The sequence below is a fragment of the Gymnodraco acuticeps genome, unplaced genomic scaffold (assembly GCF_902827175.1).
Source record: "Gymnodraco acuticeps unplaced genomic scaffold, fGymAcu1.1, whole genome shotgun sequence".
Lineage (NCBI taxonomy): Eukaryota > Metazoa > Chordata > Actinopteri > Perciformes > Bathydraconidae > Gymnodraco > Gymnodraco acuticeps.
In genome coordinates this window covers 1,821,986-1,845,742 of record NW_022990981.1, presented here as the reverse complement: position 1 = coordinate 1,845,742, position 23,757 = coordinate 1,821,986, and the positions used below count along the sequence as shown (strand labels likewise).

General features: G+C 39.5%; 1 protein-coding gene across 1 annotated transcript in view; it reads right to left on the bottom strand.

Moving 5' to 3' along the window:
* Positions 1 to 9,548: 9,548 nt before the first annotated feature.
* Positions 9,549 to 23,757, bottom strand: part of znf644b (zinc finger protein 644b) — a 53,128-nt gene continuing 38,919 nt past the window's right edge. Inside the window, 6 exon segments of the mRNA XM_034235716.1 lie at positions 9,549 to 12,358; positions 13,480 to 13,570; positions 13,838 to 13,951; positions 15,859 to 16,193; positions 16,195 to 16,399; positions 17,767 to 20,475. Coding sequence (XP_034091607.1) covers positions 12,190 to 12,358; positions 13,480 to 13,570; positions 13,838 to 13,951; positions 15,859 to 16,193; positions 16,195 to 16,399; positions 17,767 to 20,461 — 3,609 coding nt within the window. The 5' untranslated portion in view covers positions 20,462 to 20,475 and the 3' untranslated portion in view covers positions 9,549 to 12,189.

Below are 23,757 nucleotides of genomic sequence, written 5' to 3'. Positions count from 1 at the left end.
AAATGAAGCAGACACTGGATAAAAGTGAGGGTATTGACCAGCGAGCGGTGCGCCACGCTTGAGAAAGCCTGATACACGCGGAAAAGCAAGATTTGCTAAATGCTCTAATCTTCAATCAAATCTTACATCAATACGGACAAAGTTTGGTAATGAGAGATTCAATGAAGCATGCAGCAGAGAGAATTAATCCCCCTCGCCTAAACTGAGTTCAACTTTGAAGCTTGCTCCTCAGGATAGATAGTTATCTAAATGCTAAATAAGAAATGTATTGTACTTTTCACAGCATACTAATCATTTGTTCATTTTGTCTCCATTATTTGTTCGCTCCACATCCCTCTTGTTGATCTGGTGATCAGATCAACCTTGGATGGTGGAGGAGAATGGAATAATGAGGTCTGGAGCTCAGCGGCAGGAAGTGTCCCGGCCTGTACTGCAGAGCTGGAGAGGGAAATGGGCAAAGAAATTAAGAAAATGTACAAGTAGTATAAACATTATTTACACTGGTGTACAGGTTAGGCGGGAATCATTTGGAATGTTTGGGGGGCTTCACAAGTGGTACAAGAAAATTATATTCTTTAATTTAGGGAAGATCACATGATATTCTTTTAGCTAGTTTTCACAGACTAGAGCAGTGGTTCCCAACCTTTTTGGCTAACAATGCTTACCAGACATATAAAAACGCATTGCGAAATGTTGGTCTTTTACCTGCCAGACAAAGTTAGAAAAAGTAGTAATTCCTACCTCATTGGTAAATTCAGAATCTGTACATAATCTAATATTATTCACTTCAAAAGTTGAACTACTCTGTTTGTGCATTCAAGGCTACAAGTTCCCACATCGCCAGGGCGGACTGGCCATAGGGACGTTCGGGACGAATCTCGATGGGCCGGTCGGATAAGTCACTAGCACCCCAACCCCCCCCCCCCTCCCGACAATTTACTAGCGGTATTTACTTGCGGTACCGAGGTGGGCCGGCGGTACCGAAGTGGGCCGGTCGAGAGTCCCGGGCTGATTTGTATCCAGTCCGCCCCTGCACATCGCACTTATTTAGGTAGATTGGATCGTGGATTCCAAAAGCAATACGTTTTATACTCTTTCCTATAATAATCCTGTCATTATCCCCCAAATCAGCTTGTGACCCTGTGGGAGGTCTCGGGCCCTATATTAGGAAACACTGAAACCGAACTGAAGGATGTATTTAGATCTGGCCCTTTATAATGCAGATGTCACAGGCCATGGACACTGTAGGAAGTTTAACATCACTAAGTGTACAGCATGTCACATGGGAAGATGTGATGCTGCTTCACCTCCAGATGATGTCTGCAGTATGAAGCTTCTAATCATCCAGAGCATCCTCCATCATCTGCAGCTCCCTCAGAACTTCCTGCCCCTAACTTCGCAAACTCTCGCGGTATTTTCGGATCAGTCCCCATCCACCAACACAGCACTGAAAAAGACTAAAACGTATTTATTGTGCGCAGTGCAACCCTCAACTGACCCGCCGCTATACCTGCACAGGTTATCCCCGGGATGTATGACGTTATGATCAAATTAAGTGTCATGTGACCTTTTTAAAACTAGCCTACCTAAAATACAAAAAACATTTATATAAAAAAGAGCATGAAACACAACTAGATGTTGCCTCTACGTAATAAATAAATACTATTGTATATATTTATTTATATGGATTTAACTGTAACCTTATAACAGCAATATAATATAGAAACATTTGTATAAATCCTTTTTTTTTTTTGGAGCAACTGCTTCATAAGGCATATGATGTTTATGAATGTTAATATAAGTATAAGTCACCACCAGTATTACAAACATCATCTACAATAATAACAACACATATTTTAAAACTAATTAACCCTGAATAATAATGCTTCTTTCAAATATTCCTATCCTCCTTTATGGTGAGGCCTGAGGAGTCGCTCCACCCGCAGAATAAAGTGAGTAGGAGCTGCATCATGTTGGGGGGGGGGGGGGGGGTGACATGCTGTCCCACAGAACAGGTGACACCCCCGCACTGAACAACATGCTCCACTATAGCTATTTTCTTGATAAAAGGCTTCCTGCTGGCTACGCCCAAATCCACTGTGTGCCTCGACGACACATTGTGGGGGGGTTTAATTTCTATTTTAGAAATAAAAAAGAAAAGCAAACACGTCAATGTTTATCGCACTATTATTCTATATTCATGCCTTGAAACGCCTAAAGAAAGCTTCCCAGCGCCACCCACCGGGTCTTAAGCGGGCCAGAGTTGATTTTGTCTTAACTCCCTCTCTTTACTTCCATATGCCAGCTCATTATTTGCATTACTTTGTGCAGAGTGACGGTAAGTGTTGTCAACCTGCGCTGAGTGCATTTCCAACCCTCTGTTTTCCATGGTTGGGATGTGAGCTGTGGGAGATGAAGCCGAGCCGTGTGTTGTCAGGATCCCATCTAATCTGCATGTTTGTTTCTTAAACAGGGCATGTTCACTTATCCCCCTTCTTTCTCCTGCAAATCGACAGGAGATGCAACCCGGGAGAAGAGCAATAAAACAAACTCTGGCTCTCAGATGCGCGCGCGCTTTGTAGCGGCGCGTGTGCCTGTTAGCGGCACATCCTGCGCCTTTTCATCTGTCAGTTACTCCCTCATGTTTTGTCATTTGCTCTGTATATTCATTTGTCGCCTGCTATTTTTTTTTGTCTTCAATGCCTGCGTTACACCCGCGGTTGTAATTAAATGTCTCCCTCAAATGCGACAAAGGCTTTTTTTCTTTCTGTTTTTGTTTAGGGATGTGTTTGATTGCAGATCCTGGAGACTGCGGAGCTGAAGGCGGGGAGGTGATCTCTCTGTGGCCGCAGCAGGGTGGATGGAAGTGGGGAGGAATCGCCTGCAGAATGGGGCCTTGAAGGAGGTCTGGAAGTCAGTTTAAATCCTCCCTTCACCGTGCATAAGAAGTGGAATGCATCCGGCCTGCATGTGAGAGTCATTCTAGGAATGTTGCATCATAGGCCTAATAACTAAAAACATCCCAAAAATCAAATGCATCATCTGCATTATTTGACTTTTATTTGATCGAATTACCACCTTAATTCCCTGCTTTTAATTTATTTGTAGCCTCATTTATTCCATTATCATTGTTTCAGTGTAGCACAGGGCTCTCAGAACGAAATGAGCAGCGCCCCCTAACGTTCTCTTGCTGACACTGCACCTAACTGCAGACTGAGGCTCCTGGGCCCAGCGGTTAGTGAACACTTCTAATCCCAGAGAGCCGTTTCACACCCCTCTAAATGAGCACTGCAACAATCACAACCGTAAATATTCACTTCTGTGTGAATGATTGCAGGATTTAAATCCAGAGGTGGGAGAAGTACTCAGATCTTGGTAAAAGTAGAGTGTCTGCTTTGCAAATGTTATTCAAATGAAATAAAGTATTAGCATTAAAATATAATTTAAGTACCAAAAGTAAAAGTACTCATTATGCAGATTGGTCCATTTCAGAATAATATATATGATATGTTTTGATTATAATCATTAATGCATTCATGTGTTATCAAGCTGGTAAAGGAGGATGTAATACAAATTACTTTATTCTCTGCTGGGTAGCATGTGCATTTAATCCAGGAGGAACTGAAGCTATTAAATAAATGTAATGGAGTAAAAGTACACGGTTAACCTTTGAATTGTATACAAGTAGCAAATCAATCTCAAAATCATACTTAGTACTGTAAATGTACTTAGTTGCTTTGCAGCACTGTTTGAATCATATCTATGTTGGTGTAAAATGGGACTGACTGAGAGGGGATGGAAGTCCATGTTAAAGCAGCAGTGATGGATCACTATACAGACGCCTTCTGATTTATTTTCTTCATGTCCATTTTTTCTTTATTCCCTGAAATCCTGGCTGACTCGTCATTTCGGCTCATATTCTACATTTCTCTCCTCATCCGAATCAAACGCTCTGTGCTCGGCCTGTCAGCCTGCAGTTTAGTGATGTAAAAAGAAAGGATAAAAAAGGAGGTCAGGCTGAGCCCGGCGGGATCAGGGCAGCTGCTCCCTGACCGGTCCCCCCAACACCTCCTGCACCCCCCAACCCCACCGTACACTGGCATTCAGCTGCAGAGTCATTAATAGGAAGTAATGATGTAGCCCAAGGTGCAGCATCGCCACACAACACGCAGCATGGGCATATTGTTGGCTGCATTATGAATCTGCTATACTGTAAATGACACATCACTCAGACTGGTGATGTTTACAGTGCGGCTATTGATGCATTCATCAAAAATAATGTGTAGTCGATACAGACACTCTATGGATAAATATCGTACACTGTTGATATATTTACTGTTTATGAGTGTTTTCTCTCAATTGTGTTTCATTTGTATTCATTGTTAACTTTACATGCTGCTTTGACGAAATAATTCACAGATTGGGATCAATAAAGTAAATCTAATCTAATCTGAATATTTTAACCATCGTACATTCTCTATTTTATCAATATTTAGATACTTAGATTATTTTTCTTTTCTTTTTAACTCAGAACATGCGTTTCCATGCACCATCATTTTCATTTTCACACACAACATTCCCTCTTCTTCCAGGAACACACAGAAAACCCACCTCTGTCTCAGGTTATGATAATGTCGTGGCGCCATAACGCACTTCATTGTCTGCCCAATTAGCTGAAACAATTATTACAACTTTGACTTTAATTACGTCTCAATTTGCCGCGCTGCTGTTTAACACTGCAGTGATTACAGCCCGTGGCCCCGGGCCTTCGGGGCCGCGCTGATTAGGACCTGTCAGCTGCTGCACGCGCAGGCAGCCATGCGTGATGTGCAACATGACCCGCTGTTGTTCAACCATGTCAACATATTAACCTGAATTCCCCAGTCATTATGGGCTGAATTGCCCACATAAGAAAAAAAAATGTACACATATGTGTGCGTAATTGAAAGAAATAGTGTTTTCTCAAGTCTATTAGCAGGGAGCGTGACGTCACTGAGAGTCAGGGCCTGTAGTTCAGACAACAGAAGATTCAATGAAAACCATGAATTGCAAACAAGCTGAAATACATATTTATTATCAGATATTATGCTGGATTAGGAGAGTGATGCAGTACTGTTATTAATATGATGTAATGTAACTACATTTACTCCAGGGCTGATCTTTAAACAATCAGGGTACTTCTCTAACTGAGTATGTTCACATCATGCTACTTTATATGTTTTCTCCACCAGTCTGTGCTAAGCAAATAATGTACTTACTGCACTACATCTATTTTACGTATTTAGTTACTAGTAATTTAGTAGATTAATTTGCAGTTTCTTGATATTTTTATTGAAACACATTAAATATGTTATGTTATAGGTTAAGCTACATGTATGTCAAGTAATTCAAATAAACCCTACTTTCACCAAGTGCAACATTAAAGTGATGAAAACATAAATGCATAAAAAATCATAAAATGTGAGTATTTTTACAATATACTATGCTACTTGTACTTAAGTAATTCATTTGAGCACTTCTTCCACCAGTGTAACTATTACATGAATCTGATGAGTCATGGGGTGATTACATGTAGGCCAACTGAAATAAAGAGGTTTGACAAGGCAGGCTGGTGTTTTGGGAGAGCCAAAAGGTTCATCTGAAGCACATTTGATCCTTGTCAAAATATATTGATTCATGTTCTTCCAGCAGACAGTTGATGTCTCCCTTCATTTCTGACTGGCCATCTGCACTGAGTGACTCCTGTTCTCTGGAGGCCAACACATAATGTCAGGGATCAACACATCAGTTACGAAATATGAAAATGATCTTTTCCCATTAAATCTGAGATATGACACAACATTCTGTAACACTTTCTATGAAGTAAATGTCTATATTAAATTATAATTGGGTTATAACACTGTGTAACTATTGTAAGCACTTAATTTGTATAATGCTTTATATCAGCAGTAATAAAACATTACAACACATTGTATGACCTACAATGTCAAGTATCATATCACAAAATATTGCTGTTCACTTTTTCCTCTATACTAAAAGCAAACAATAAGCACTTGTAGTAACTTATAGTTTCATGAAAATGCATTATGAAAGTGATTATAATGCATTATATAAAGGTCATAATGGTGGAATAATATTACACTATGGAAAGAAGTGTCAGTGAGCTTTTTGGAAATGTTGTGACACTTGACCATATGTCATTGAAAAAACCTATACAAATGTGTTATGATAGTTTATATATAGAATTCTGAATATTTATGAGTGCATGGATCTATTATTAAATTATACATAAACAGTTAACACATTATGTTAAGTCATAGAAGGTGCGACCCAAACCTCCCTCAATGATCATTTCTAAAAGATGATCAGTGATGTCAGAGTGTATGCATAATGCAGAGCAGATGCTCCTATATCTCCTATATCAAATAGTTCATATACTCTAGGTGCTTACAGATGAGGATTGTCCGAGTCCCGGCTGCAGACTGGGCCTCAGGTTTTTTTTATGAATTTCCCCTCAGCCACAATCAGTGCAGCCGAGTTTCCTTTGGTGTATCCAGAGGTGAATAATTTATGGGAGGATAAAAGCGTTTTTGGTAGAGAGCTAGACAGTCAGACAGGAGAAGGCTGGGAATCCCCCCCCCCAATCCCCATCTCAACCCCGCCCGCCCCGTGCCGCCTGGTGGCCTCGCACGGTGCTCCTCGGACGGCTGCTTGAAGTGCAAATCTGTGTTCCAACTTGTTCCCGGTGCCTGTCAGCATGTTTTCCTCTTGTCAGCAGCAGCAGTGTGGGCCCGTGTCACCCCCGCTCCGCCGCTGTAACAGGATCATTGACAGGCCAGTGACACTGCCCAACCACATAATGGAAACCTATTGATTTTTCTCCTTTTTTCCCCCTTTTCTCACACAGTAGCAGTCTGTGGCACTTTTGGAATAGCTGGCAGAAGGACAGGTCATGATCAATGGCCCTGATCTCTGGACTGCTGCTGCCAAAAACACAGCACTGACAAAAAAGTCCTGCAGTTAATGCTCACTTTCTCAGGACACAGCGATTACATGTTAAGTTCTGATGGTTTGAAGTTGGGTTCCATGAGTTATTATCCGTATTCACTTTATTACACTGAAAAATCTGAAAAGTTGACTTTAATTAAATGTATTATGTCAACAGATTTCACATAGGCCTAACTGAATTAGGTTGAAAGCAATAATATTAAGTTGAACACTATATTTTTTATTTAAACTACATATTATTGCTTTCAACTAAACATTTAAATAAAGTCAACGGTTCAGTTTTTCAGTGTAGATAGCGGTCAGAAGCATTAGCATGGGAGCTAAGCAGTGTTCTGCTTAGCTCCCATAGCTAAACTTATGTTTACCCCTAAAAAAAATCGATATCAGTAAGCTATATTTAGAATATTTTCACGGGTTTACCTTGCTGTCAAAATGTCCTTTATGACAGCTGAACCCTTAATCCATGATCTTTACAAAACCACTATGACTCCATTGACAAAAATAGTCATTTAAAGTTGCAAAACAGTAGAGTTTCTGGTCTACCACTGCCTTGATCAGTTGGTTAGTTTATGTGATTGTGACACTTTGGTAAATACAAACTAACCAGAGTAACTAAGATAATATAGTACTCCATTTCGTTTCTCCAAATCAGGGCCATGCTAAAAGCCATCTAATACTAAAATCTGAGAAAAGTAAGAGAAAAATACAAAATACAAAGAAAAATCCCTTTGACTATTCAAATAAAAAAAATCACCTATTAGCTAATAAGCAAAAATTCCAAAATCACAAAGTAATTCAGGTGTTCCAATGTTCCTTTTTTAATCAGCTATCAAGAAAGTGTGAATAAAATGCAGGTTTTCTGTGGAGTGCATACAGGGTTGGCGTTTGCCATTTTAATGGAGCAATCTCCAGGGAGGAGCCCCCCCTTTGATACCCATGGCAGTGATAAGCATGCTTTGGCTGCCTACCATTGGACACCCATGGCAGATGGCGAGTGAGGGTCCTGCAACAACACATTTCTTTATGTCGGCCTTGTCCCCTCTCTCTTCAGCCATTGGAATAATGAAAAGCCCAATTCTGGTCATGGCTAACTCAATCTCATTATAATCTCTCCTTTTTTATTCATTCGGCCCCTTGGGATGCTGTCTGCCAGCGATGTGGCTTTCAACCTCCAGAGAGAACATCTTTTGAAACAGCTAGGAGACCTAATGAAGTCACAGAGTGCCACAATTATTTCCCAAAGAAGGAACATTAATGTACTTCAAAATTCCCTCCGGAGAGGCATGATGACAATTGGTTTGTACAGCTTTGATCGCTGCTTTAAATACTGCCCAAGATAAACTGCAGGGTTAGCCCCCTTTGCCACTGGTAAGTAGAAAACCCAGGAGTGGCTATCATTGGATAGGCCTACATCAAATAATGTGCCTGTAACGCTAAAAAGTGGAGTTTAAAATAGCACATAGCCCTAAAAGTACTTCCTGTTGGGAATAATGGCACAACATCATACAGGAATCTGCATGTTTCACCCTGAAGAATTGCAACAAATAAAATGTGTAGTAGGCAGGGGAATAGTTCATCATGAAAGGGTCAGCTCCAGAGGATGCTAAAAGCTGTGTGTGCTCTATAGGGAGAGTGGAAACATTGTATATTAATACAACAGTAGACAGGGAAGTAGATACAGCACAGAGTATATAACATGATAAACACTAGACAACTTATATTGTCATTGATAAAATGCTCCAGAAATTCATATCGTTTTTATTTTGCAAAGAATGTGATTATGTTACTACCAAAGGATATCAATTTACTAAATGAGTGCCATTAGTATTATTTTCCCCCCTGCTTTATGGTGATTAAGACGTTAAAGGTTATTTAAAGCAAACACAAACATGGCGACGGTTGCTGCCCAAATCTTAAAATATCACTTCCTGTGCAGCACATTTTGTTCCCCTTAGAAGTTGTGCAAAAAAGATTTGTGAATTAGAGTAAGAATGATCTTGACATCTGGCTTTGGCTTGCTGTTCTTTGTTCTCCCTATTAGCACTAGCATGCTAACTTGCTGTTTCAAAGTACAATGATATGTTCACATCTGTCCCATGGTTGCTGCCTGGTCCCGGTCCAGGCCAATACATTACGGATGTTACTTACAAACAGGCTTTGAAAATCTTGGAATGCAAGGTACCATCATTCCCTCATAGAAATACCCTATAGATGTACAGTTTGTGTTTTAATGGACTTGCTCCTCAGCCTCAAATACATCCAGTTACAGAGCTGCAGCAGATTAACACCTCTTTACTTTAAATGCGCTTCATTATGTTGCTGTATTATTCCTAACCTCACTGTTTGAATCTCTTACTTCCATCAGAATCAGATTTTGTTTTTATCCCACAAGACATTGGGTTTTGTGACAATAAATTCAATACCATATGATATAAATAAATAGATAAAGATCCGCTGTAAACAGTATATATGTTACAAAAAGGGTCGATGAAAAAACTAGGAATTAAATAAGATGGCTAGAGTCACAAACAATATATCCTTAAGTGCTTTTATTAACATCCAAAATGCTGAAAGAACATAAAGCAACAAGGATACAGTCCAAAATAGAAAGAAAACAAACCTCAATATATATGTACAGGTCGAAGAAATATAACTGGTACCTCTCTGCTCTACAGCCACAGTCAGACTAACTCCAAAACACTTGTGGCCAGAGGTTTATATATGTTAAGCCCCTCCCCATAGGACAATCCACTATTTATACCCTTAATTACTGTTATTCTTATCATCTACAAACATATTCAAAATGTAGTTCAAACTAATTAAACACAATAAATCAAATAGGTCAACATATTCTACATTTCTGACCACAGAAGCCTTTTACACTTGGAAGAAAATTGTCACCCGTGCCCATGCACTACAGTACATGCATGCTCCAATTGAGCACACCACATACAGCTGTATCTTTACTTTCAAATAAAACCACAAGTTAATAAATAAGAGTTGACATATCATTTGTTGACATGACATGTTATTAATTAAACACAGATATAGCAGCATATAACATCGTGACTTCAGTGTTTTGTCTTTCTTTGTTTCTCGTTGGCTCTCCACATTGATATTCCAAAAGATACAGCTTATTCTCTGGAACACAATTTTCACCTGACGTTGAATGCCCAACACATTTGGCCACCATTTCTTCAAATTGAGTATTTTTTTGTCAGGCAGTTTGCTAGCGAACCACACAAGGCGAACCTTTAGTTAAACCTCTCCACAAAAACTGTAAATAATCTCTTCAATTTAACTAGAAGACATAATAAACTGTAGATCTACCCTCAAATCAGTACAGCATCTTCTTGAAACTGTTTTCTGGATGGGCCATGCTGTAATTCCCAAATCTACATTCAACTGTTGATGTAACTTATCAAATAATTACAAATAAATGTTTTCGTCTAACTATTTAAGAACAATTCACTTTATCTAAAAGATAACATCTGCAGTAAGCCAGAGTAGATGTAGTTTATTTGATAGAAATTGTAATATCTTAACGTGTATGTAAGGAAGCACTGCATGTCTACAATTTTAGAAAGCTGGATATTCCAAGAAAAATAGATAAATACATTTCATTACATTAGGTTATTAAAGCTAAATATTTATTTTATTTAGAATTTTTCTTCTTGCATTCTAGGTGTTATATAATAATGTGCATATCATTGGAGAAGCATAATTGAATAACAGAGACATTTATTTATTTTTTAAAGACGTTTTCTAATATGAAAATTGAAATCCTAAAATTGTAATATTCTACGAAGTATTTATGATAATGGCGACATGTGAGTTGAGTCTTTTGGCGTCGACTCACCCACTTCCTGTAGGTGCCGAAAAGAGGGTGAGAAGGACAAAGTGTATGACAACATGTCCTGGCAAAAGACAAAGTGCTATCTTCCAGTGACAAACCCGAAAAGTTCTACACATTTCAAATGATTTGTCGTCTTTTTACCTCGCATAGCCATTTCCCTGTCAAAGTATGGAAGAGTCTCTGCATCCTGCAAAACAAGCGCCACGTTTATGAAGAAACATATGGAGGGCAGGTTATCGAAATGCAAAAAAAGTGGCCAGTGGTTTTATAGAATATTTCAATTTCATTCTTAGTCATAGAAGAAAAAAAGCAACTAATTTAGGTCCAAAACTTCAGGAACGCAGATCTGGATGTTGAACACTATGCTGTTAATAACGGGGACGTTTCCTTGTTAGAGTTTTCTCTTTATCAAAAGATGTTATCGTGGCTATATTGAGAGGCTGTTTTCAGATGTAATGTTGCTGGTTGAAGGTTAAGCAGAACAAGCTGTCCTAACATCTTGAATGTCACTTTGATTAAGAAGGATGCTGCGTGTGATGCAGACACCGAGGTGAACTCCGACAGAGAACAGACTAATGACAGCCCTGTGTACACTGCTTAACAACACCTTATTTGATCTCCTCTCTAAAACTAAATGAGATATGAACTTAATTAAAAAGTGCAGGCTTTTTAAATCTTGCCAATATAGGACTGGCAACGCTTCTATTACATTTTGTTGTTGTGATAAAACGTTTCTAAGGAAAACAATATTGAGTAAAGTTTCTTTCTTGTAATGAGAAATGTACCTTTTCTGACCTAAATTGTCTTAAAACATATTGTATGTTGGACTGTTAGAGGAGCTTGGGACTTCAGCTTTTCATTGCCATGACAATAAGACCTATGAATCTTGAATTGAATCTTGAATACAAAGTTACAATACATTCAGAAATGTTCATATTTTCTTCATTTCATAATGAATATGATTTCTCATAAAATGCTTATGACAAGGCACTTTTCTTTATGAGAAACACATGTTCTAAAGATTGCAGCTCTGCAGACCAGTTTCCATTGAAGAGATGTCTGCTGCCCATTGTTTTGTCTAACTTATCTAGCAGTCAATACAGATCAATCTTATAAGCTTTCCTAGCTAAGTATAAGGCAAAGCATAACAGTAAAATATCCTATACATACATTTGTGCTAATTTAAACAGTTATATTAATATATCTTTTTAAGTAGTCTTGAGTTCACTATATATTTCTAGGACTAATCTAAAACAATTGATGGATTATACACATACAAACAATGTGCAAATTCAGGCAACTGGAGGTTCCAGATGGGTAGAACTCTACGTTGGATCTTGGTGCTCATGGGAAATCTGTACTTTGTGAAGACCCAAAACCTCCACCATCCCGGTCCCTGACTGAGGCACCCTGGTGTGCAGGAGGTGCCTCTGTAGATGCCTGATCCAATCCTCCTGGATAGACAGGGGGCCCTGGAAGACCAGGTCACAGAACCTGCAGAGGGAGGGGAGACCCGTCAGTTATTGTGCACTCATCTTCTCCCAGTGTGAGAAGTAAGCCATGCTTTCTCATATTACTTTATTTCTATTCAGACTATAAAGCGATCTATCCAGCAGTTACATATTCCATATGTTCATGGATTAGCCAGGGGGGGTCAGCAACATTTTCCATCATAACAAGTTAAAAAGTCTTCCCGCTGTCAGAAATGTATGTTTCTGGAAGAGGAGCGCCTTTGAAGTGCATTAGTAGAGGAGAGAACTCTAGAGAAGATTCTCTTAGTTGGTTAGTCGTCAGGCTTCTGTCAAACACCTTGGGCCTGTGAACAAAAAGAGCCAATGCTTCCATGTTCACCATGTGAATGTAGAGGGATGGGATTGTACTTCTTTGAGAGTTAAGGTTAGGTCCATCACTGTTCCCAGCATGCCTCTGGGTCACTGGTCAGGTGGAAGATCAGACAAGCAAGGACTTCCATGTAGTACACTGTGTACACTATCTACTTACTTTGGTCTGCGTGAATTTGGACAGGGTAGCGTTTTCTTCAACCAAACTCAGATTTTGTGCACTTATCCAAAAAGGCAATCGCAACATTTGCGACCCTTCCGCTACGTAGCCTAGTTGGTAACCAATGAGGCTACTCAACCTTTTGACCATCATGAGTTCAACTCATAATGCACTGTATTTTGCCATATCTGTTAGTGTGAACGCACTCAGAACAGCAAGTATGCTCATGGGAATACAACAAGGAGCAGGCGTACTCGATGCTCTGCTGACGTTAAAGGCCTGCTTAAAAAACAGAGAAACAAAACCAAATAGCAGGATCAATGCGATACATTTGTCCATATGTCACATGTCCGGTAAGCGTTAGAGTGTGGAAGCTAATTTCGGCCCCTGGGTCATTTCAATTTTTTAAGGGTATCAGATTGTGCTTGTCCCTAGATTCCAGGTCACCACTGGTTTTGGATGTAACTTAAAAGGATAGGAATGACAACTGGTCACTATTTTTTAGTGTGCTGGGTTATCTATTTCATTCAAGACCTACATATGAAATAGAGGTAGAAAGCACTCTCACTCACTCTTCCCTTAAAGAACCATGGTTAACCTTGAAATCTCTGTACCTGCAGGTGAGCGTGCATATCTCAGCATTTAAGGAGAGTAAAATCTTCTTCTTTAGCCCGGGCCTTGGCTTCTTCGGTTTATAATCATCGCCTAACAAGACAAAACAGTGCTGCTTAATCTGAGGGCATGTATTAAGTGATCACTGACAAAAGGCATAAATAAATAATCCCAAATCCAACTATTGCATTTAATACTGATATTTACTATTCTAGTTAACATGCATTTGAGATGGGCCGATTTATCTAATGTCTGAAGCATTACTCACAAATATGAACCACTTGATTCATGTGCTCAAAACAGATATTTCATGTAAACGAGACACATTTGCTGATATTTTGCATATCGTCAAAAATGTACCTGCATCTTGAAAAAGGGCAAACCTCTTCCTGTGTGCGTAGCCTCGAAGATGACCAGAAAGCCTGGGTAAAGTGTTGTTAAACCGAATAGAAATGTCATCCGAATCACATTCATCTGAAAGATAGAACAGTGAGAAAGAAATATTTAACTCAAAGAGAGAAAGGCAAATGAGGAAACTCAAATTATGTGATTATACTATCCATTTGCTCTAGATCAGCCAAAGATAGACACTGCATTATTAAGGAGAAAAGCATTATGGGATAGTGTTTGAGTTCATGCAGTAATTTTATTATCAAGCAAAGTGTTATTCCCAGTGTGTGCTAAAGTCTTCTTCCACCTGCTTTCATTCTAAGCAGCTGATTTGCACTCTCCTATTTGAAAAGTGTTCCTGTTAAAGTATAACACAATCTGGTGTCTTCGGGGGGGCTATGTTCACATACACCACCTCACGAGTGTCACAGAGAATTCATAAAAAATCACAGATGTGTTAGTCCTATGACAGAAATCTGGCAGAATGTGCTGTGAACCATTTCCTGTTAACGTGAACATTTGTGAAGAAGTTATCCCAAAAGATCTAACAAAATTAAAAAGTTAAAAACCTTTTTTCGCTTAAACAATGCTGAGAACAATGTCCTACCATTAGAAAAATGTCCATAAGTATTGAGCAAAAATGAGGTTAATATCAATCTAACTTGCCAATGAAAATATATTATCATATTATATTAACATTAACACCGTAATTATATATTTTACCTTATGTATTTAATCAGTTTCAGTACAGGAGAAATAAAGCCATCTTTGCGAGTACATTACAGATGTCACGGTAACACCATAATAACAGCAATAACCATACAATGTAGTTTAAAATAGAACTCCACAAAGAGTCCTTTCATTGTAAATCTTTATCTTTTATCTTATTTCTCTCAGAACCTGAATAAAAGTTGGATTTGGACAGACATTAAACACTGTTGTGAAAACACGGATGATGGGTTTCCAACTCCACATCAAGAGGACCTCATGATTTTTTAATATCAACTTCAAAAGCACTTTGGCGACATTCAGTGTTTTTTTCTTTTCCACCAATCAAATGATTGTGGACTATTGTTTAACTGACCCCCACCTGCAGTTTATGTGTAATGAGATATTGAAAATGTGTAATAAAATATTGATGAACATCAGAGAACTGAAAGCTAGTGTATACACAATTAATAGCAGACCCCCTTGCAATCGAACACAGCTAAAAATGTTTGATGTGTAGAAATCTCATGAATGATCCAGCTGAGCAGCAGTGTACTTCCAAGAAAAAGCGGGGGTTCCTGAAATGCTTCATATATCTTGAAAGAGATTTGGCCAAAAATCAACAAAACGGGTACATAAATGCTGACATTTGTATACCATTTTAGGATTTATTTACTTCTTAACTTCCTTCACCTTTTAAAAATACACTTGCAGAGATTTGAAATGCACCTAAGATGCTTTCCAATTAAGCTAAAGGGGCCCTCTTTTTCTCAAGTGTGTCTCTATTGGGACATGTCTCCATGTTTAATGTTCAAAAAGCTCATTATTTTTCTCATACTGCCTGTGCTGCAGCACCTCTGTTCACCCTCTGTCTGAAACCAGAGCCCAGTCTGCTCTGATTGGTTAGCTGGCCAGCTCTGTGGCGATTGGTGAAGCTCTTCGAGATATCCCGCCACAAAGCCAATCACTTACAATGTTTTGGAGCGCTAGCCAATAGCAGTGTGAGTGTCACATATAGATGTCATTATGTTACGGAAGTAAACAAAGGAGGCGTTTTAGGCACCTGGATACAGAACTGGATACAGCGTGGAGGCAGGACCCTGTTCATTCCTATGACAGTTGGGATTTTAACCTTTGCAGACCATTTACATGCACAAAAACAGAACACACTACTGGAAAGGGGAAACCCAAAAACGCATAATAGGGCCTCTTTAAGTTACTTTATGTACAATAGTGCTGGGCTTAAAAATACAAAACCACCCAAGTTGAAGATGTATCTTTACCGTGAACCCATTTTGGTTCCACACTGGTGATCTGGGTCTCCTCCATGTAATCTTTGGTCAGATCATAGAGCTCCTTGGTTCCATAAGCTTCCTGGTTGTGTCTCGCTGTGAGCTGCATACGTTCCTGTCTCATCTTGAGAAGACCAACTAAAGTGCTGGAAGAGGCCTTGGTGTCTAGTTGTGCTTCAGCCTCTGCCTCCTGTTTTGGCACGAAGCTGTCCAACATGAGAGCGGGGCTCCTCGTTTCATGCTGGGTCTTCAGTGGGATGCCCATGTGCATCAGGACCAGACTATTGCTGCTGATTAACTTCTGAGAGACAAAGGGTGGTGGGGGGGGGCTGGTTCTGGAGGATGTTCTGATGTTCCCTTTTGTCCTGCAGCAGTTCATTTAAGATGGACAGTGGAGACTTGCTGGTGCTGGTTGCACTCCTACCAATTCGTTTCAGGTGTCCCCTCACATGGTTGGAGAGGCCGGTCTTAGTATCAAACCACCCGCAGCACAGCGGACATGTGTGCTCTCCTTTGGTTTCTGGCTTTACAGCTGCAAGACCAGATGACATTTGTCAGAAAATAGCAACACAATATGATATGTTGATGATAGATCGCTTATTAATGCACATGCCCACTAGAGTCTCACATACCCAAAAGTAAATTTGAAGTGGCTCTAATATTTCTGTTTATCATAACAAAATCCTATGACAATGTGAAAACAATGTGACAGTGTAAAAGCGGTTGCTCATTGCATCTTAATAAGACTTTTATGGAGCTTTATAGTCAGTTTTAGCTCATTGTTAGCTGTTTAGCTGTACAGTAAGAAAGCTTTTTTTATAAACTAGTCGTGATTGACCTGCTCAGCACGAAATGGTACACAAACTGTTAGAAACTAACTGGTGAACAAAGTGGAACATTCAGCAGATTAAGATCCGGATATATACATTGTACAGAAATATAAACGCAACACTTTAGCTTTTGCTCCCATTTTTCATGAGCTGAAATCAAAGATCAAAGTCTTTTTCTATGAACACAACATTTGTCTTGTTTAATACTTTCTGTACTTCTAAAATAAAGACATTGGAGGATCTGAGTGACTTGTATAGGGTTATACAATGAAAGGCAGTCACTGATGTACAGTATGTCAGGGACAGCTTATGTAAAGCCTCATAAATCTTTAAAAGTGCTTTAAAATAAATTCTGAAAGACCTGTAACCAGTGCAGTGATGCCAGCACAGGGGAAATGTGATCCCTTTTTTGGTGTTTGTTAAAATCCTGGCCGCAGCATTCTGATAATGCACAGCCCCGTGTTGCAAGGAAAACATCTCAGTTCTCGCATGGCCTGCATATTTAACTGACATGTCACCCATTGAGCATGTTTGGGATGCGTATACGACAGCGTATTCAAGTTCCTGCCAATATCCAGCAACTTGGCACAGCCATTGAAGAGGAGTGGACCAACATTCCACAGGCCACAATCAACAACCTGATCAATTATTGTGACCAGGCACACCTGTGCAATAATCATGCTGTCTAATCAGAATCTGGATATGCCACACCTGTCAGGTGGATGGATTATCTTGGCAAAGGGGACGTTTTTTCAAATTTGTGAATTTCAACCTTTTATAATATCTTTACATGCCAAAAGCGGCATTTTGAGGTTAGGGTTGTAAATAACAACAACGATTTTAAGGTAGCATCTGCTTTAAGCTTAATGCTGCAAGTATGCATTCAGATATGCCCACAATGACATTGCTAACACATAATAATAATGTTCATCATGTTCACCATATTAGCTTAACATATTAGTTACAATTCAGGACGGAAGTGAATGTTCTGTACCAAATCTCATGGCAAACTAAACAAAGGATGTCCAGACATTTCACTTAAAAAAATGTGTTGAGTTGTTGCGGTTACCTTTTCTAATTTTCCTCATGGCACAGGGGATCCTTCTGCGTATCCGTGGCTGATGGTCGTGCAGTGCCACCTGCTCTGGTGAAACCATGTGTCGAGCGTTATAGCTCAAGCCGACTCGGTGCAGGTGCCCTCGCACGTGATTGGACAGGCCCACCCCGGACTCAAACATGGCGGGGCAGTACGGACAGGGCTTGTGTTCCACCCCCGGTGAGGGCAAAACATCAACGCTGTCACTTACAGGCATGCAAGGCAACTCTGGGGAATCATCACACACTGTGCTTTCAATGTGCTCCTCTTTGATTACCAGCTGCTCTATGTCACTACAGTCCTCATCTCCATCCTCTTCATTCTTGTACACATGCAGGCTTTGGTCTTTGGCTGAGAACCTCTGCCTCTTTGTGAAATACCTCCGAGCATACGGGTTCCTCACATTCTGGCTTTCTAAGAAGCTGCCTGTAGCTGCACTGCTGTCATCACTGGAGTTCTCCCTGCCCTCACAGCCTTTCTCTAACTCCTCATCTGCTGCACACCGTTTCCTGAGCCTCTGGCAAAGCTTTGCCGATATATTACCGTTCATGTTGTCAATAGTGCTATGCAAGGGTGTTGACATTTTTCTTATTGACAGAGAATTTTGGTTTGCTCGCAGTTGTAAACTCACGTTTTCGGGGTGGTTCTCGAAATCCAGACAGAACGTCTGGTCTAATTTAAGATTTCTGGCTGATGGTAAAAAATCAGCAGTCGCAGGACGGTTTGCCTGCTTTGAGCTGCCAAAAGCCTCGCAGTCATTGTTTTCAGAGTCTTTTTTCACATAGGTGAGATCAGTTGCCACATCTACATTTTGCTGTAGGAGTAGTTTTCCATGCCTGTCGACCCTCCACAAAGACGGCAAAAGCATGTTTTTAGAGCAGCACTGAAACTGAGGAGGATTTACAGTTTTGTCGCTGGACTTTTGAATGTAAATGCCCTCTGTTGTACTGGAGCGGTTGGGAAAATGGGCCGTTTCTCCGAGAGTCAAGAGATTTGGTTTAGACATGGCGATTTTGGGCTTGTTTGCAACCTTTTTAGAATCGCCATAGTTTGAACGCAGGTGCTTCAGCTCGGAACATCTTTCAATTATTACTTTATTTCTGCTTGTGAAAAAACTCATTCTACGCTGAACATGGTCCACTTCCTGTGCATCATCATTATGAGTCATTTTCCTGTACTTAGGCTGGTGTGTGTCGAGGTGTGCGACATGTATGTGTGCTTCAAGTGCCTGCTTTGTCAGAGTAATGTAGTCACACTCCTCACAGAAGTAGTAGTGCTTCAGATTATCATGCATTCTGGCATGCTGGACAGAGATCTTAGGGCAATTACAGCCGAACACACACCGAGGGCACTGCACTTTGGTGCCCCGGTCTGCGGATTCGGTGTTTTTGAGACCTTTGATTTCCTTCATACGTTTTTCCAGTCTGTCTTGGTGAATAATGATGTGCCTCATGAGGGAGTTGCTATCACAGAACAAACGCCCACATTCCCTGCATATAAAGGGCTGAGAGACACCCTCACTCTTCATCTGATTATGCTTGCCTAAATGATACATCATATGTCTATGGAAATGTCTTTTTTCCTTGAAATTAACATTGCATAGTGTGCATGAAAAGAAAAGTGTCTCTTGTTCCACTTGTTCTTTCTTCAGCTGTTCCACTTTTGAACTGAAATTGTCTTCATTTTCAGGGTCATTTCCCTCATTACAGCCTTCCTGCGCTGTGCTATAAATATGGCGTTTGGAGTCTGAAGCTGTGCTTGTAGAACTGCCTCTGAGTGGCACGCTGGAATATCTAATATCAGATTGAGTACACGAAGAATCGTCTTTGTTGGCAGTGTCAACATTTCCCAAATCATTGCCACTGGTGAAACAGCAGCGTCTGTATGTGTGATTTAAGCTGTTGTTAACCTTTTCCAGAGAGCCTGACATGCTTTTTACATGTGTATTGTGCTTGCTGTCCCTCTGGTGCATCACTTTGGTCTCCAGCCTTCTGTCATTGTGTGAGAAGCACTCTCTCTCTGAATCCCATCTGATTACTTTAGCGTCGTCATAATCATCCAAGGAGCTTTCTGAGCATTCTACGTCCCGTCGAGATCTTGTTTTCATTGTCTGTTTTGTCAAAGGTTGGCTAATGTGCATTTCCTCGCCGCTGTCTGCACCTGACAGTGTGGAACAGGCCAGTTTGGACTCATTCTCCTCCGAGTGAGACGATGGCGTGTTGACACCTGGCTGTGTGGCCGGGGTTTTTTCGACGGGCCCCGCTGTGTTCTTCCAAGCGTCTGATTGAAGCTCACTAGGTGGTGATAACACCTCGGGGCTCGTGTCCTTCTCCGCTTGCCACGCGGCATCCAGGACATTGTTGGATAAAATAGTGCCTTTGTTCAGGACACAGTGTACCTCTGAGGTGGGGTGTGAACCAGGTCCATTAACAAGTGCTCCTGAAGGCAATGAATTGCCTGCATGGGGAACAGCAGGGACACTGCTGTATACAAATGGATTCGGCTGGGTTCCATTTAAAGGGTTTTCGTGTTCATCTGAGGACAGACCTGCAGCATTGTACTTCAGGGACAATGTGTGACACTGTAATGGCTCCAGAGTACGACCTGGGCTGTCACATACCGACTCCACGTCTTCGTCCTCTTGTGCATTTGGCTTCAGATCTGACATAGTGGCAATACTTTCTGAAATATAAAAGAAAATTATTTTAATGAACTCTTTATTTCTAATCATTACAAGCAAGCTCAGTAAAGCAAACACCGTCTTATGATATGATATATTATTATTCTTCATTGGTAGAGCTCCTTGCATGTAAGAAATGCAACACAACGTGGTTTACAACAAGGGAATAATGGACATAAAAAAATACATAAAAACAGGGATAGAATGGCAGGTTAAAGGAAAATACAATGGGAATAAATCCAACTTGATAATAATAGTGAAAATAAAGTTAAGATGAAATAGAATACTTAGACTGAACAACATAAACCTACTGAATAATAATAATAATAATACATATAAATAAAAAGTTAAATACATAACAAATCTGTACCCAGCATGCACATCAATACACATGGCAGCAACACTAAAGTTCTACCAGCATAATATTCATTTTATTTTGGTATTCAACCATCCGAAGATAGTTTGAAGAAAAAACAAAGTACATACAAATTACAAAACTAAACACTGTTGCACAACACATAAAGTAGTTCACTTTTCTCATGCATGCTGATCATTTGGCTCAGTTAAAAAAGTATTTTCCTCCATAAAATGAGAGTGGTTTTATTCCGTGCTGCATTATGATTTTCCAACACCCTCTTTCGCCACTTCTATTCACAACAAACCCCGCTGTTAGCCCTGAATACCCTGGCGAGGATGCTTAATTATGTGAGGGTTCCTCTGGGACGCAACCTTCCTGCGTCTCCACCTCGAGTTCTCAGTCGTCTGCTAAAATTGACCAATTTCCATGGGAACAAAGTACACCTCCGATGAGATCATATTGCGTCTTATCACTCTGTGATGGTGCCAACACGGAGCACAGCATGAGACTGTTGTTACTTGAATCCTGACAAATTGGCAGGCACACAATCTGTTTAAAATACAAACAAAGACCCGCACAAAGAAGACATATGCCTTCGCAATCAGGGTTGGGAGGGTTACTTTAAATATGTAATCTGTTACAATAACTAGTTACATGTAATCAGTGACCTAATCTATGTATCAAAATATAAATGTTATGTAACCTGATTACTTCCTGTTACTTTTGATTATAAATAACAATAAGATGATTTTTACGTTAAGTGTGTGTAACAATGTAACCTTAGAAAAGAAGAAACCAAGATATTTCATATCAAACATGTAGTAACAGTAATAGTTAAAATAAAAATGCTGTTTAAGCTTAATACATGAATCAAAAGCAAGCTGCATTTTTTGTTTAATAAATCAGGTGTTCACCCACTGCATTAAGATATAAATGTATTTAAAATAAAGAAGAATTAAAGTAGCCTAAATACAAGCCATAAAGAAAATGTATTCAGCACGTCTACCTGTAATATATATCAACCTTTATTTCAAAAAGTGCTGTAATACTTTAATCGTGCTAGTAATATCAATGTTTTATGTAACAGTAATCTGATTACTTATTTTTATGTTATTGTAATCAAATACAGTTACCTTTTTTTATATCCTGATTACATAAACTCATTACATGTAAACCGTATTTCCCCAACCCTGTTTCTTCCCTAATTATACTATGAACTATTCAATTGGTTATTAAATAGGATCATATTAAGGATTAAATTAAACATGTGTATGCTACATTTTATAACAGATTACACCCTGCAGTCCAGAGCTGATTTATTTCTAAACGTATGCTCTGTGGATTTGACATCCAGGGTGGCTCTCTCTACAGGAAGCTGTGTTGCTAACGAAGTGATAAATTCAGTGTTAATGAGTGGCTTCACTGTTACCACCTCAGAGGTAAAACCTTCCGAGCTCCATATTCTCCCCATCTGTTGTGGTGTAAGAGGTTGGAGGGGAGAACAGACGCTCTCCATTTAAAACCGACTTCACTGTTACCCCCAAACGGCAGGGTGGCAAAACCATCAAAATATCTTGGTTGGAATTGTGTAAGCCTCATTAGCAGCCAACTCACGCAACCCGAGTCTATATATAACGAACGCGGGTTCAACAGAAATGTAATTTTTATGAATCTATTTGCCTCTATTTACTTCATTTAGTCAATGTTAAAAGGCTGACTTTGCCTGGAGATATTTACAGGGATTATGAGCTTTAATGCTGTTAAGCTGTATGCACAGATCAATCTGTGATGAGCCGTGCTAACCTTGCCTGCTACGTTCCCCAAACACTCACCTCCTTTTCAGTTTGGTAAATTAGATTTATGGGCGCCTCATCATCATTGTGTTCTGTTAGACAATAGAAAGCAAACAATCATTAGTGTGAATGCTGTTTACAGCATTCCACTATAGTTCTTCAAATCTTTAATCTTCTTCTCCTTATTTCAACCAATATTTTGCCGTTGAATAACTTTAGCCTACTTTCAGCTACAGAAACCATTCAAATATTAAAATGTTCAGCATTTTCCGCACATGATGGGAAACTTTTCAAAATATGTTATACTTTTTGAAATATTCAGCTTTTTAAACTCTTTTTTAACATGTAATTCAATGGGAGGAACCTTCAAATCCTCTTTTACCTACACCGTGTGCCAAATGCTATACAGTACTCCTTCCTCATACTTTCAGCTAGAGACTTCATTCCAACTTTAAAATGATCACAAGACCTTCAGCTATAAAACTTGTACTTCAGATTTTTCATATCTTTTACACTTTGAGATATTTAACTTAGTTTGGAGCTTGGTAAAGAGGCCTTCTTCAGATTTTAACATTAGTGGGTATTGCGCATCTCATTAAGGCTACACTAATCAAATAAGTAAATAATACTATGATTATGTGTTTAAATTATACAAGAAATTACTAATAATTTTCTTTTACTCAAAATCTCTCCTATTATTTAATGTGTTACTTGAATTTATGGAGTAATTTTGTATCTTCATTTTGATAAGTAAATGTAAATCATAGCACCAAGTAAATGTTAACTAAAGTAATGTGTTGACCTACAACCTGTGAAAAGCTAGTCAAATGTACCTGGGCAATTTGAGTAAAGGTGGCCGACGCCCCCGATGACGTCAGAGGAGTTTGCGCACGGTACAGACATTTGCAAAAAGCAGACGGTTCCAGTAGAAGAGATGAAAGCATGAACGCATGGACCCTCGTCTAATATGAATACTCGCGGATTTTGAATCATGCAAGTATATTTTTGTACTTTATTAACTCTGTACATCCCCGTTAGCTTGTCAGCTTAATATGGATGTCAAACAAATGTTAGCTAACGTCAGTGTTTCAGCTTAGCAATTTAGCTAGTTAGCGTGCTTGCTAATTTAGCCT